General features: G+C 38.8%; 1 protein-coding gene across 2 annotated transcripts in view; it reads left to right on the plus strand.

Moving 5' to 3' along the window:
• The window catches only part of USP54 (ubiquitin specific peptidase 54), a 134,369-nt gene that overhangs the window by 94,437 nt on the left and 23,711 nt on the right, over positions 1-16,221 (plus strand). For both annotated transcript variants that reach the window (XM_087933855.1, XM_087933856.1), the window contains exons 12-16: positions 2,441-2,572; positions 2,720-3,085; positions 8,091-8,316; positions 14,202-14,335; positions 15,390-15,563. In XM_087933855.1, the coding sequence (XP_087789981.1) occupies positions 2,441-2,572; positions 2,720-3,085; positions 8,091-8,316; positions 14,202-14,335; positions 15,390-15,563 (1,032 nt within the window). The remainder of the gene's footprint in view (positions 1-2,440; positions 2,573-2,719; positions 3,086-8,090; positions 8,317-14,201; positions 14,336-15,389; positions 15,564-16,221) is intronic.

Raw genomic sequence — 16,221 nt, forward strand, 5'->3', positions numbered from 1 at the left:
TGTGCTAATATGAAATGCTTCTACCTATCAGAAATAGATGATGGGTCCAAGAAGAACAACAAAAATAATAAATGAATTTGGTCCATCCTGAGAGATTTGTGGATACTACATTGTTTAGAGCACCCTCTCCCAACTGGGGCTCTGCAAGATCCTAGAGTTCTGAGAGAGGTCACCAGGTTCTATAAAAGATGTTGACTGACAAAAAAGTCATGCAGTGATAGGAATTCTTTGCATGCTGTTTTGGTGTGATTGTAAACATTATAAAACATGGGTTGTATAGTTTAGAAATAAATTTCTTCTTATACTACATGATTTTTTGTAGGAGATTATGTAGGGGGATTCACATTTCTGGCAGAACTAATACCATTCATTGATTATATGCCAATTACTATGAACCTGGTACCCTATTATATTTCCCATATCTGAAAGCTCACTTCATTCCTTCAACTTCTCCAGCAGGTCAAGCAAAATTTCATATCAAATGGATCCTGCAGCTCATTCAAAAGATGAAGAGGGCATTGGCAGAAGTATCAGTCGGCCCTCATGTCAGCCAACCTCAATGAAGATGGGTCTATACAGAATTCTAGTGCAAGAGCTATGGTCTTTATTGACTTGCAATCCCAATTTCTTTGCTAAATGGCCTTCAATTTCACCAAAGCCATAATTTGATAAGACCTCAATTTACCTCAACTTATCGTTTTTAGAAATCTGAGATGGGTGACAATAATATCTTCTAACCCTTAAAAAACTAGTGGCTTTTAAGAAGAAAAATGCAAGGACCCCCTGAGAAGAATTTATTGAATCAGTGAAGAAAAAGAAGTCTGCTCTTTTCTGGCACCTCAGGTTTCCAGAGCTTCTACCCCATTAGATTCTCAAATACCACCTAAAGCCTGGGAAAGTACATTTTCAGAGGATGTATGGAGATCCCTCATTGTGAGGATGAGGACTTAACTAAATGGCTCTCAGTATCAGCATCTGAAACTAAAACCATTATTGGCTAACTCAGGAGGGGGAAAGGTCCTGGAACTGACTGTTCTCTCACCGGTGCACAACAGATAGATTGTCACTGCTGCCAACTACAGTATGCAGGTAGAAACACCTAGCCATCAGAAAACTTTCTCTCTTACCTGATACCATTCTCTCCCCTCTGCATATTGGATGTTAAAGATAAAAAAGGACCATTGGCTGGCTTGACTGCTATGATTTAGGAGCGGTGGAAATGACACGTGTTCTTCTTTGTTGCTCCTTTTACAGAGACATCCGAACCAGATTTATTCTACCTCTGAGTAGTAGATATTCTGATTGCCCAGATTCAGTCTATGCCAAGATGCTGGTCATAAATGAACTATCTTTTGTTACAGCGCATGTTGCTAGGTTTCATGTAACAACACTGGACCCTGATGGGCCAATTATCTGCAGTGCATTCTATGTAATTGTAATTCATTTAAATTTTAGATATTATCACTTTATTTTTAATTTTAGAATTATCATGATTTAATATAATTTTAGTATCTATATTCTAATTTAATATATGTTGCCTTCCAGATTAAAAAAAGTTGAGACAGGCAGTTATAAAGGATCAGTAGTGTATGAAGGAAGGTGCAATATCCTGCTTTCAATTCTTGTAGGTTCTTTATAGAATTTATAGAAATCTGTTGTGACTGGAAGGTTTGAGCCTGCTGTGAGCTTTGAGTCTGATGTATCAAGAAGACACAGGTTCGAGTGATGAGGAAGGTTTGGCATTGGAATTGGAGCCTGCTCTAATGAGAGATGCAGACGTGAGCCAGGAGGATGAGGGAGTGTCGGAAACACCATCCTCTCCAGAACCTTCCACTTCAATCATGCCTCAGGTGTCAGCAGCTGATCCACAGAACATACCAGAGTCCTTGAGTGATGACGAATGTTGGGTTGATGCAAGGACTAGACGCAGGTTGAGACGTCAAGCACAATTTGAAAAGAAACGTCAAGTCAGAGACTAATTAGAGAGACTGATACGCCCCTTCAAGGAATATAAGGAGGCGTGTTAGTTAACGGTCCTTGTCCGGATCAAACTTTGTTAGTTACTGCACAGCTTTGAAGAAGCCCTCTGTTCCTGATTTATCTTGCGGCTTGTTATCTCGGCTTGAAGACAGTTTCTGGGAAAGCTGCCAACGACGATTACAAAGAAAAGTTAACGCTGTGGTTTTTGGTATTATTTGTTCGTGTTTATTTCTTTGGGACATTTGGACTCTCACTTGTGGCTACAAGTGAGACAGAACAATATTAGTTTGATTAAGGTTTTTATTTTACATATAAAATAAAGCTAGGATTTTTTTAAAAAAAAATAATTTTCAAACATTAGTGGATAGTTTTTGTATCTAAAGTCTGTGAGAACGAACAAAGCTTTTTTTAAAAAATGCTGAACTATAATTTGTAATGTGTTTTACATCTTTTCTTTCAGGTCACCTGACTGATAGTGAATGTAATCAGAGACATACTACCAAAAAGAGTTCTCTGGCAGACCGTAAGAGAAATAACAACAGGTCTAGAAAGAAGGGGGATGAAGCACAGCCATCTGGATATCACAGTGAAGGTGAAAATGATTGGATTCTTTCATTTGTGTTGTCAGAGTTAGGACTGGATTGCTTTTTGGACTGTATCAGTTCAGAAATTTGATGAAAACAGTCTACTGAAGATGTTTATATTGTTTACATGGTATTTTTCTACTCTTAAAACATAGGAGAGACACTGAAGGAGAAACAGGTACCCAGAACTGCCTCTAAAATGTTGAATGGTACCAGCAAACTAAGGGAATTTAAAGAGACAGTTAGCAACATGATCCACAGCAGGCCTTCGCAGACACATCAAGGTTCCCCTCATGGGAAGAATCAGGCTGAAATCCAGTCACTACCCAGAACTTTGACCATTCACTCTCAAGACTGGGAAATAGAGAGCAACAGTAGCGAATCAAAGTCAAGTTCTTCTTGCAAGTACCGACCACCTTGGAGACCCAAACGAGAGCCGCTAAATATAGACAGCATCTTCAGTAAAGAAAAGAGAAAACAAAGTGGCTATACCCAACTCAGCCCCTTCGCAGAAGATGCAGGTAAAAATGGTCAAGATGTGTAATACAGAGTGGCATGAAATATATATATTTTTCTTTATTAAGAGTCATTAATACTATCCAAACAAATATTTTTCCTACAGTAAGCAAAGAAATATGAGGTTAACATTTAATGGTTAACATTGAACATTCAATTGTGTTTTGCTATTCTGACTTTATGAAATAAAATAAATAGTAAAATAAAATAACATGGATGAGAATGTGTCTTAAAATGGTTCCAAAGGTTCTACATCTGTTTTCTTTGTGATATTTTTTGTAACTTTTTCCTTATGTATGCAAAAAAGTATATATCTTATTTTTATTGATTGCATTTGATATAAGATTAATGGGCCATAATCAGCAAACTGGAAGGGCCATGTAAGCCATCAAGTCCAACTACTCAATGCATGTATCCATATTAAAATATCCCAAAACATATGATAGTTAAGCCTGTGTAAAAGCCAATGAAATGGACTCTACCATTGCTGAGTAATTGGTTCCAACAAATCACAGAATGCTGCTGCTTCTGCAAAAATAGTGAAATTGGCTGATCCTACAAGCTTTAAAATGTATTAATTTAAAGAAAAAAACTATCATGAAAAGAATGTTAAATAAGGTTTAAGTTTACTTCTGTAAATGGGTGGTATCCAGGGGTGGGATTCAACTGGTGTTCGGTGATTACGTTTTACATGTGCATGCATGCTTTGGGCGCACACGTGCCAGACGCGCGGTCTCTGCGTGTGTATTAACCTTAAGCTGTGCTTCCTGGACAGCTGATAAGCATTTGAAAAGGCACTTTTGTTACTGCTTTTCCAACCTCAGCTGTGCTGAGCAAAGCAGCCGAGGTTGAAAAAGCAGGAAATAAAGGTCAGGTAAGAGCCCGGGCCAGCAGGTGGGCCAAACAGCAGCAGACACAGAACTGGTTGCTGCTCTTCAGAACTACCGGTTCTATGGAGCTGGGCAGAACTGGCAGCATCCCACCCCTGGTGGTATCTAAATTCAGTTTGGATAAATCTCTGTCTAGCAGTATATCAATTAGATAAAAAGATAAGGGAAATTTGAGAAGGTTTAGAAACCATTAGAGGTTAATTTTTGCAAGGATGAGAAAAAGTGGATATACACTGTGTGCACAATTATTAGGCAAGTTGTATTTTGGAGGATTAATTTTATTATCGAAAAATTACAGTGCTCTCAGTTAATCCAAAATGTTAATAAACCTCAAACCTGAATATTTAAGAAAAGAAAAATGAGGTTTTGGCTTTCTTAAGAGAATATCTATGTGTGCATATTGAGCAACTATTAGTGTGCAGAAGTATTATGCAACTAAATGAAAAATGAAAATTTTCCCATCTCTATTTTTATCTGATAAAGTGAGAATAATAAACAAACAATCCAAAATGTACACACAAATGTTTCTGGCATTTAAAAAAAAAACAGTGGCCTATATAGTTACCCTTCTTTTCAATAACAGTCATAAGCCTTCCATTCATGGTGTCTGTCAGTTTCTTGATCTGTTGACAACCAACTTTTTGTGCAACAGCAACCACAGCCTGCCAGATATTGTTCACTGTTTTCTTTCACCATAAATCTTCCATTTAAGGAGGGCCCACAAGTTCTCAATCAGGTTTAGGTAAGGTGAGGAAGGGGCCCATGTCATTATTTTTCAACTTTAAGGCCTTCACTGGCTAGCCACGTAGTGGAGTACTTTGATAAAAGCAATGGAGCATTGTCCTGCATAAAAATCATGGTCTTCTTGAAAGATGCAGATTTTTTCCTATACCACTGCTTGAAGAAAATGTCTTCTAAAAACTGGCAGTAGGTTTGGGAATTGATTTTGAGTCTATCTTCAACCCCAAAAGGTCCAATTAGTTCATCTTTAATACCAGCCCATAGCAGTACCCCACCTCCATTTTGCTGACATCTGAGTCGAAGTGAAGCTCTGTGCCCATTATAGTGCCACAGGCCCATCCGTCTGGTCAATCAAGATGAGTCATCTCATCAGTCCCATCAAACCTTTGACAAATCTGTCTTCGGATATTTCTTGGCCCAGTCTTGCCATTTGAAGTTATGTGTCCTGTGCACTGGTGGTTGGGATTCAGCCTTCCTTACTTTGGCCATGTCTCTGACTACTAAGCATTGTGATGGTTTCAAGTAATGATCCCTACCAAGTCAGAACTCTGAGACTGGAATTCTTCTCAAAGATTCTCTTTATTGGGTACATCATAACGGCACGTTCTTATGTGAAGCCAGCTGTAAATATGTCCTGTGGTTCAGTGTAATTAAATGAGTAAATGATTCCCCCCCCCCAAGGGTCAACAGATCATGTTTCCCAATTGAGTAAATGACAGGCTCTTCAGGCACTCCCCTCCTTTCTTGCTCAGCATTTGTTGAGATGACCTTGGCTCTACCAGCCTCTGCCTATGTATTGTCTAGCACTTCATAGAATAACATTCCAAACATCTATCCTCCCCCCGCCGCCCCCATCTGTGTGGCAACTGAGAAACGGGGGGGAATGCCACAGCCACAGTTGTTTTGAAAGATGACAATTGGCTCCCCTTACAGAGAAAAAGCAAACGAAAGATAATAAGCACAGGCACACATTCATTCTCTATTAACCTCCTCTTCCCTCAGGTGGTACTTTGGGTTTTGAGGATTCTTGTCATGAAATTTCCTAACCAGCCCCTCTGCCCTTACATCCTTACTCTTTACCCAAGTAGCCTCTGACAGGGGGTAACCCTTCCACTGAACTAGACATGGTAGCTTCCCCTTATACAACCTCGAGTCTAGGATTTGTTTTACTTTGTAATGCATTTCCCCTTCTACTGGGAGCAACCCGAACTACTGGTCCAAACCTATTACTGGCTTCAATAACCTGCTGTGGAAGACAGGATGCACTTTCCCCAGTAAGTGGGGAAGTTTTAACTCCACTGTGACTGGGTTGATGACTTTTACTATTGTGAATGGGCTTAGGGCCTTCTTCTTGCAAGGCAGTTTTAATTTTAAGTATTTAGTGGAGAGGTAAACCTTTTCTCCAATGTGAAATGGTCTCTGAGGGGACCGCCTTTTATCTGCTTGCTTCTTTTTGAACCTCTGCTACTTTAGATAGCGCTTGCTTTACATGTCCCTAAGCACTCTGCAACAAATCAACCCACTCCGTCAGACCGATTGAGAAGCGGGGTTCCTGAGAATATTCAGGCACTGGGACAAATTCCACTCCATTCACTACCTTAAAGGGAGTGAGTCCCATACTACTATGCACTGCATTGTTATACGCAAGTTCAGCAATTGGCAGGAGCTCTGCCCAATTGTTTTGCTGGTAGTTAACGTAACATCTCAAGTATTGTTCCACCATTGTGTTAGCTCATTCCGCTGCACCACTGGTACTTGGATGAAAAGCTGAGCTAAGACCTTGGGGGGAACCAATTGCCTCAGCCAAAATTGACAAACACCTTGTATTTCTGGGCATTCCAAGTAGGTTGCAATTCTGGAATATGCCAGCACTGGAGGATAATGGGTTCCTGGCAGCTTCACATTTGATTCTTCTCAAACCTTTGGTAGTTAATGTGCATCTTTTTTTTTTCTCAGTGTGTTTCTTGTGACCTTGTAGATTATTTGCAACAAAATGTTTAATGGTTCTGTGATCACACTCCAATATCTTAGCAATTTCAAGAGTGCTGCATTCCTCTGAAAGACTTTTTACAATTGTTTTTAGAGTCAAGTAAATCTGTTTTTGGCCCATTTTGCCTGAGTTTTTAAGAAACTGCCTAATAATTGAAATAGGGTGTTGATCTCCTTAGGCCACATTATACAAATATACATCAAGTTTATATAGCTTGGAAGTGGAAATATGCATAAAAATGATGACAGGGTCTAAATACTCACTTGCCTAATAATTGCGCATGCAGTGTATAGCATCGAAAAAGATTTAAATCTGTCTTTTGATTCAGCATTTTTATTATGCAAAAACTAAATAGCTGTACTCACATTATCACACAAAATAAATAAGTAAGGTACATTATAGCCTAACATTATGGTGAATCTAATTACGGAGTTAAGATGAAATATTATAGAGAAGAATGGTACCAGGTTGTTTTTTGCAAATATTTGTTTATTCAATTATTTTATAGCCTTCCGTTCTGTCACAAACTCAAGGAATGTATGTAGAATTCCCTACTCATTTAACTCACAACATCAACCTTATGAGGTAAATTGGCTGACTACCATGTTTTCCCCTAAATAAGACCTGGTCTTATATTTTGGGGGGTTCAAAATGAGCATTAGGGCTTATTTTCAGGAAAACATGATATCAGGGTAAGCAGCCCGACTACCCCCCAACACACACACAAAAGGCAGCAAGCGCACAGGGGCTGACTTCTGGCAGCGGCTGCAGCCCACTAGCCACTTCGTACACTCTGGAGCTGCACAGCCTGTGCAGCGCAGGTAACTTGATTATGTGTCCAAGCAGCAGATGGCAGCAGAGGCATGGGGGGAGGCACCTGATTTAGATGCGCTACACAAGCTGCAAGCAAGCCAAGAGATGGAGGCAGCCAGCCATGGGAGGCTTATCTTTGCATCTCTCAGCTTGCCTGTAGCCCAGGCGATGCATCCGATTTGTGTGCCTTTCCCCTTCTCCAGTCCACTGACTCAGTTGTTTCATAGCCCGTGCAGTGCCTCTGGATAACATGCCTGCCCCCCCTGCCTCTGCCTGCTGTTTGGACAGGTAATCACCTGCACTGCAAAGGCTGCAATTGCTGTCGGCCCCCATCCCCTCACCACCTCCGGTAGTTGCCCACCCCTCCCCCGGTTGATGACGATCTTAACTAGAGCTTATTTTGGGGATAGAGATTATATTAGGAGCATGCTAAAAAGTCAAGCTAGTCTTACTTTTAGGGAAATGTGGTAGAAGTCCAAAATCAGCCAGTGAGCTTCTGGGGCTGAAATTTGTGCTTCCAGAATACTAAGTGAAAGAATTCCATTTACCTTTTATTTCATGTAATATCTTTGTCAGCCAAAGAATTTATAGAAGATGAGCTGAAGGAGCCAGCATGTGAAACAAAATCAAGGCGGTCCAACAGGTATAAACAATGGACTTTAGGGCGTGGTGCACATCACAGAATGGATCAGCATCCTCGTCTGATCCAAAGGATGGAATCTGGTTATGAAAGCAGTGATCGCAATAGCAACAGTCCAGTCAGTCTGGATATGCCTTTGTCAGATAGCTCAAATACCTCTAGGTATGTTTCATTAAAATGTATTTTAATTGTTCTAACATTATTCTTAAGTGTCTTAATACATTATTTTACTGTGAAATGGGAAATTATTAGGAACTACTGTGTTTCCCCGAAAATAGGACCTGCCACCAAAATAAAGTAAGTCCTACTTAAGAGCCTGTGCAGCTGGACACCTGCCCATTCTGTTTGGCTGCTGCCAATACAAGGCAGGTGGGGGTGTGCTGCAGCCACAGAGTGAGGCATTGTGGGGGGTGGGGGTGGAGGATGAAATGAGGTGGGGTGGAGAATGATGCTTCTTCTCCTTGCCACCGCAACAGTGCAGAAGGCTGAGCAATGCACCAGTGTTGTGGCCATTAAGCGGGGTGGTGGTGGGGTGGAAGACGAAGCCCCTTGGCCTGCAGAGCCTGATGCTGGTGAAGTGGGGTGGTGGCAGCTGGAGCAGCCCTCTTCATTCAGTGGCGGTGGCCAGTGGGGCACCCCCTGCCACTACTCCCATTCCAACACTAGTTGCCTGGAGCCCTTGGGGGGTGTTGCCTTGCACTTGCTTTCCAGCTCCCGCCCAGCTCCCCTCACTTCCCCAAAGAATCTCTTCACTAACCTGCTTTCCCGCTCCATATCTATTAAACTTCCTGAACAGAAGATCATGGAACTTGTAAACTGCACTGGAAGTTACTAATGTTAGCTTTTTTCTCAGTGAATGTGACTCCACTAATTCTTAGAGGCATTTTAAATCAATCCAGTTAAAGGATTATTGACAAGTTTCACTCCATATGCCTTCGAGATGTGTGCACCTCAACTGTCAGAATTCTTAGCAATGGCTATATTAGTTGGGGAATTCTGGCAGTTGAAGTCCACACATCACAAAGCCATCCAGTTTGGGAAACAGTGGCCTGTGAGAATTTATATAAGAACAAAAATGTCAACAGCATCTGCATTAAAATGTACATAGTGGATATTTGATATTAAAGCAAAAGCACTAGGCAATATAATAAACCAGAACTAAGAAGCCTATTAAATGAAGACATTATGGTCAAATTAACACAACAAATGTGGCATTGAAAAAGCCACAAATAAAATAGATGCTGTCTATTGAGGCTATCCAACTGAACTCCAAGAGATTACAGTAGATGGCAGTATACGTATATTTTATAGTATACGTATATTTTAGCACCAGAATTTGGAGATATTATTGAACCTGGCCAGTAGCTAAAATAAGAAATCATCTCACTTATTAACTGTGGGATTGTCAACCAACTATTTAGTTGGATTTGGTTTTGATTTGGTGGACCCCATTGCCATAGCCAATTTCTTCAGTTCTCTTTAAGAAGGAAGCAGTTATTGAGTGCTCAGAATACTGCTTTCCAAGTGTTCTTTATGTTTCCCTCTGTCACAATTGACAGGCAGAAAACATCCGAACACCTTCATTTGCATAAGATTGAAAGAGGAATTCAAATGAATTTTGGCAGCCAGTCTGTTTAAGAATTTCTCATGTAAGTTGAAGCTTGTGGAAGATTTGTTTGTCTAGAGCAGGGGTCAAACTGGATATCTTGGAGGGCCAGATTGTGGGCTGGTAGGTGGGGAGACAGGACGGACAGCCTCCTGCAGCACCCTGCTGGCCAAAACAGGGCACAGGGGGTGTGGGTGGCCCCCATATGGCCCGTTTTCGGCCTAGATGGCATCCTACAGTACCCTGCTGGCCAAAACTATTAACACTGCCACATTTTATTTTTCAATTTCCTTTTTCTATGAGAAATATTGGTGATTTAATGTAAATTGACACTTTTAGTGAATTTTAGACAATCCAAAAACTTACTGATGCACTTAAATATATAGAGAAAGCTAGAGTGATCGTACACTGTCTCTCAGGTGCCATCTCTAGGGCAAATTAATTTCAAAACCATGTGCCAGGGCTGCCTCTGTTCATTTCCTAGGAAAGAAAAATCCTCAGCTCCATAGATTTAGAGAAATTAGACTTCTGGTGGTGATGTGGGACCGAACAGCACAGGGTGACAGCGCTTTGCCTCCCGTTGCCAAAATCCAGCGATCCGTGACCATCCGAGGCAAAAAACGGCCCTGGGGGGGTCAGCGAAGAAGAGGGGAACCTTCGGAGCCATAGCGGGAAGGTGTGATCCCCAACAGTGCAAGCGGAGGAGCCCCCAGAGCTGGAGAGTCGGACTTTAATGGCCGACCCAGAGATCTGACGTCCTGCAAGACAGAAAGGGAAGCAAAAAGAGAGAACAGTGTGTCAAAAGCAGTGAGAGTGAAAGAGTTTGGTTTTGGGGAAAGTGCTAAGAGACAGAGAGCCCAGAAAGTGACAGTAAAAGTGAAAGTTCAAGGTGGCACATGGATTGAAATAAGGAGGAGAGCGGAACAGGGAGAGGAAGAAAGGGGGTGCCAGCAAATGTGAAGAAAGAACAGAAGAGAAGAAAAAGTAAGATTATCTGTGTTCTGTGTTCAAAGAAGCAGAGGAAAAAAATAAGGACAGGAGAGTGACTGTGACTGCACAATTGTAAGAGCTGGACATTTTGAAAGTGGAAAGTTAAAATTAACTCTTTTAAGACTACACTTTTCAGCACTACAGCAAGATACAGCAACCTGATTGGAGTTTCAAAAAATAATTTTGTTCAAAATCAAATGTCAGGTTGGAATATTACATTTAAAAATATTGTGGTTAAATTTCTTTTTTTCTTTACCTCTCTTTTGGTTGTGCATTATATTCAATGTTAATAATATTAAAACATTTATGTTAATATAGATAATATTGAATAGAATTTAAAGAAGAGTATACAATTAAGGGATTGGTTCTGCAAAACAATTTAAAGAAAATAATATGAACGTAAAAGGATTGTAAAAATTGATACAACTTGAATTCAGTTTGTTTTTCTTAGCAAAGTATAATTGTTATCAAAAGTATATTGGGATATTGAACTGTGACTTTATAGAATTATATTGATTGTTAGAAATAGGATATTGATTGTACATCTTAAATTGCTAATTAATTAACTGTTTAAATACTTAATTATACATTTAACTATTTAAAATATTAAGTTATAAATATAACAGAAGTATATAAGAATAATTAGAACCAATAGAACAATTAAATCATTATTATCAGTGTTATTTTGATTAACGGGATTGATTAGTAAAATTACATAGCATAAGTAATCTTTGTAACTTAGTGGACTACCCGAGATATAATAGAAGATATAGAACTGTAGATTGCAAGGTAAGAAAAAACAACAACAAAGAAAATAGAAGTAGAAATCAGGAGAACATTGAATGGTGTTGTGGGAAAGGATAGAAAAAATACTAGGACAGCAACACAAAATACTGCAAGAAATGACAAGTTTCATGACAACTACAGTGAAGACTGGAAAGAAACCCGTTCCAGAAACAGCTATACCATCCCCATCTACACAAAGGTCTATAGAAGGAATGTTCACAACAGACAAAACAACCTCTGTGATGAATGCACAGACCTTGCAGGCTACATTATTATCTATACAAGAAGCAATGATAAAGCTATAGGAAAATATGACTAGAAACCACGGAGAAATGAAGATAGAAATGGAGGAAGTGAAAAGATTGCAAATGATTGAGAAGAGAACAGAAAAAACAGAACAGAAGTTGGAATCGGTGGACCAGAAAATGAAAGAACAGAATAAGGAAGTGGAAAACACTTTGATCCAGCTGGAAATGGAGAGAGCCTCATTCTACCTGCGATTTCAGAATGTGGAAGAGATGAAGGAAGAAGATTTAACAGCAATAATGGCTGAAATAATCACAGAAGCTCTCCAAAGAGGTAAGAGTGAAATAATTAACGAATTGGACGAAGTTTACCGGGTTTACACGAATTATGCCAGAAGATTCAGATTGCCAAAGGAGGTCCATATCCGTTTTGCACGAAAAAAAAAAGTGAAGGATATAATCTACAAAATCACCAGAGATGACCCTATGTCCTATAGAGGAAAAGAAATTATTATGCTAAAGCAAATCCCGAAAAGAGTTCGTGAACAACAGAAAGAATATCGCTTCCGGCCGCTCAACTTAATAAAAATAACATACTGTTTAGATGGATAACACCTGAGGGAATGTTGGTGTCGTGGCAAGATTAAGATAGATACCTTGGAAAAAGCTCAAGACTTCCATACCCAAATGGTACGAATAGAAGAAGCAGGCAGCAACAGAGAAGAATTGGAATCGAGCAGCCAAGCAGACCAACAATTAGAAACAAAAGAAAAAGAGCAGGAAGGAGAGGTAGAGAAAAGAGAAGAAAGACCACAAGAAGAGAACAGAGTAAGAACAAGGGCACAAACAGAGGAAAAGAACAACAGGAACTAAGTAGTAAAAACAAAGAACGAAAATGGAAAATAATTTGAAAATATTGTCAGTAAATGTAAGTAGACTCAATTCTCCATCTAAACGAAATCAAACTTTAAAGAAATTGGTAAAACAAAAAATGGATATAGTGTGCCTCCAAGAGGTACACATTAGAGCTCAGGATAAGAAATACCTACAATATAAAAATTTAGGAAAACTCTATGCAGCATTAGCAGAAGAAAATCAGCTGCCTATAAAGAAAATCAATATAAAATATGTTACCAGTGGTACCTGGCACCCTCAAGATTAGTGAATATATACCCAAACTTAAGTCTGACTTGCTGGAAATGTAAGCAAACATGAGGTACCTTCTTCCGCATTTGGTGGCTTTGCCCAAAAAGTAAAAAATACTGGAAAAAAATTAGAATTTGGATGAAAGAAATTACAAATATCCAACTAGAACTTAAGGCCGAAATATTTTTGTTGGGAATGTTAAAAGAGGACTATGCAAAAGAAATGAACTATTTAATTCTCCATATAATTATGGCAGCAAGAATTGTGTTGGCACAATGCTGGAAGGGTGACCAAATGCCAACAAAAAATTTGATTATTCAGAAAGTTCTTGACTGCGCTGAAATGGACCTACTTACACAAAAACTTAGGGATAGGGAAGACTCAAGACATAGTACAGGTTGGGAAAAATGGCACAAGTGGATTAAGGATAAAAAACCAGGGAATTAAAAGATAAGAATTTGAAAAATGAAGTGGTTAGATTAAGAGCATTTACCAAAATCAGGAACTGAATATTAATAAAATTGTTTTCAATAAAAGATCACACCGTCTTAGTTGATTAGAAACATAAATGTTTTTTATGTTTATTTGTTATGTATTTGTATATTGATTTTGTTTGTAATGAAAGGTTGTATTCTATGTATTGTACATATTTTTCTTTTTAATCTTTAATAAAGTTTATTTTAAAAAAAGATTTAGAGAAATTACTTTTACTAGGAACAAGCTGAAAGCAACAAATTCCAGGCAAGTTCTGAGGCAAAGCGCAGGGAAACAGTAACTTGAAATAAACCGTACAGCTCAACCCCCTTGTAACTAGGCAACCAGAGGCTCTAGCTAGGCAACCAGAGGCTACTGCATACCAGAGCTAATAGACATGGCCTTGGGAGATAAGTGAAATCCAGGCCGTAGTTCAAAAGCTGCAATGAAAAATTATCCATTGATTCCTCCCCCCTTTTCTATGTCAGCAAGCAGCATGCTAGCTGACACCATGGTTGACAGGAGTTCCAGTTGGCATTCATTGTGGATAAGAATAGTATTTTTGTAAGCTCCCAGCCACTGAAAGGAAGGGATAATTAATTCTTTAATCATAAATCTATTATACATCCAAAAGTCTTAGTCACCTTGCTTTTGAAAAAATACGTATAGGATTATGATGCAAATGTTTAATTTTTCAAAATAATGTAATTCAGTAGTAAATTTAGGACTTTTACTGCTACTTTACAAAGAAAAGTGAAAGTGTTTCATGAGAAAATAAATGATTTTTTTTCCTTTTAAAGGGATATCAAACGAACTGGAGATTTTATTCCTGCCTGGCATAATATTCCAAAATCACATAGCAGTAGCATCTTGGAAGTAGAGAGTGCCTCGTCCACAACCTGCAGGAGAAAAAATAAATACTCTTTTGGTAATGGTAAGGTGTCATTCTCCAAATACTTGCAATCCTGGATCATATTGTAATTTCCTCTTTTTCCTAGGTCATTGTCCTGTGTTCACAGATGGCATCTGACCAGGAAAGGGACCTTGAATGTATTGTGGATAGCCCAATATAAACTCAGTGTGTGCCAGCAAGAAAAAGTTAGACTATGCTAGTAATCACTAGGAAACTACAAATATCATTAGTAAAACTACTCATAAGACCATACTTTATAAAAGTGGACTTTAAACCCTAGGTAGTTCAAATAATTGCAAACCACCAAAATATACAGGTAATCCGTACCACTTATTTACAGCCACTATTAGGACCATAACTTCCACTGCTAACATGCAGTTGCTAAGTGAGTTACATCTGATTTTATGAAATTTTTGCCAGTTGTTGTTAAACGAATCACCACGATCAATAAGTATATGATCATTAAGTGAATCCAGCTTCCCCCAACTTTGCTTGTCAGAAGCCCCTGGCAAATGGTTTCCCCAAGATGCTGCAAACATAGTAAATATATGCAAGTGCCCAAATTTTGATCACATGCCCATAGGGATGCTGTGACAATTGTAAGTGTGAGGTTTGGTCTTTGTCACTTTTTTCAGCACTGTCGTAAAGGTGGTTAAATAAATAGTCATAAACAAGTACCTGTAGCTGGGAAAGGCAACAAAAACTGAGGCAAAATGAGTAGGGAACTACATCAATTCCCTTATGAGAAATGCCAATAGAATTTGGAGCTTTTTATATGAGAAAGAAGCAACACAAACAGCAGCAGATGATATTAGGTACCGCACCCACAAAAATACTGTATGGCTGAATCTACAACCATTGTAAACCTAACCCAGAAGACATTCTATAAACTATTTTCACTTCCTTGATAAACCTTTCACTGGAAGCTATTGTTTGACTCAAAATTTCTGTTAGCTACCGTTCATTTAAGAAAACTAGCCTTATAAGAAGCACAGAAAACAATAAATTTAAAGAATGTAGTAATTAAATAACGCTTAATAAGATGAAACATTTTGGGTTTTTCCCACCTCTAAAGGTGGGGAGATATTTGTTTCTTCCAAGAGTGAACTAGATGAATTACAAGAAGATGTAGCAAGAAAGGCCCAGGAGCAAGTCTTCCAGAGGAAGCAGGAAAAGGAACTAGAGGCAGCCTTGGGCTTTAATCCCCACCCAAGCAGATTCATGGATCTGGATGAACTGCAAACTCAAGGTAATATGTGTATCAGATAATATGTGCTTGGAAAAATTATAATAGAAAGCATACTAATCTGCTATGCATTCAGAAAGAAAAACATATGAACTGTAAAAAAAAATTTTTTGTAAAGAATCGTTTTTTGGCATTATTTAATAAATCGAGGCAAAAAAAGCACTAGTAGAATAAAAAAGACAAAAGAAAAAACCAATTCAAAATAAAATAGTAGCAACTATATACAAAGGCTTCTTATATATGTAGATATGCATGTAAAATTTATTCAATAGTTACAGAGTTTTGTTGGAATTATCCATAAGATGATTAAAGGCCTGGAGACTAAAACATATGAACAATGGCTGCAGGATTTGGGTTTGGCTAACATAAAGAAAAGAATTAGGGATGACATGATAGTGGTATTCAAGCATTTGAGGGGCTGCCACAAAGAAGAGGGGATCAAATTCTACAAAGCACCAGAGGGCAGGGCAAGAAACCATGACTGGAAACTAACCAAAGAGAGAAACAACCTGGAATTAAGGAGAAACTTCTTAACAGTGAGGGCAATGCGAACAACAGTGAGGATAACAGTGGAACAAGCTTGCCTTCAGAAATCGTGAAAGCTCCATCACTGGAGGTTTTTAAGAAGATTAGATAGTCACATCTGAAATAGTATAGGTTT

The sequence above is a fragment of the Pseudonaja textilis genome, chromosome 4, assembly GCF_049901715.1.
Source record: "Pseudonaja textilis isolate UNSWEBS1 chromosome 4, rPseTex1.2, whole genome shotgun sequence".
NCBI lineage: Eukaryota > Metazoa > Chordata > Lepidosauria > Squamata > Elapidae > Pseudonaja > Pseudonaja textilis.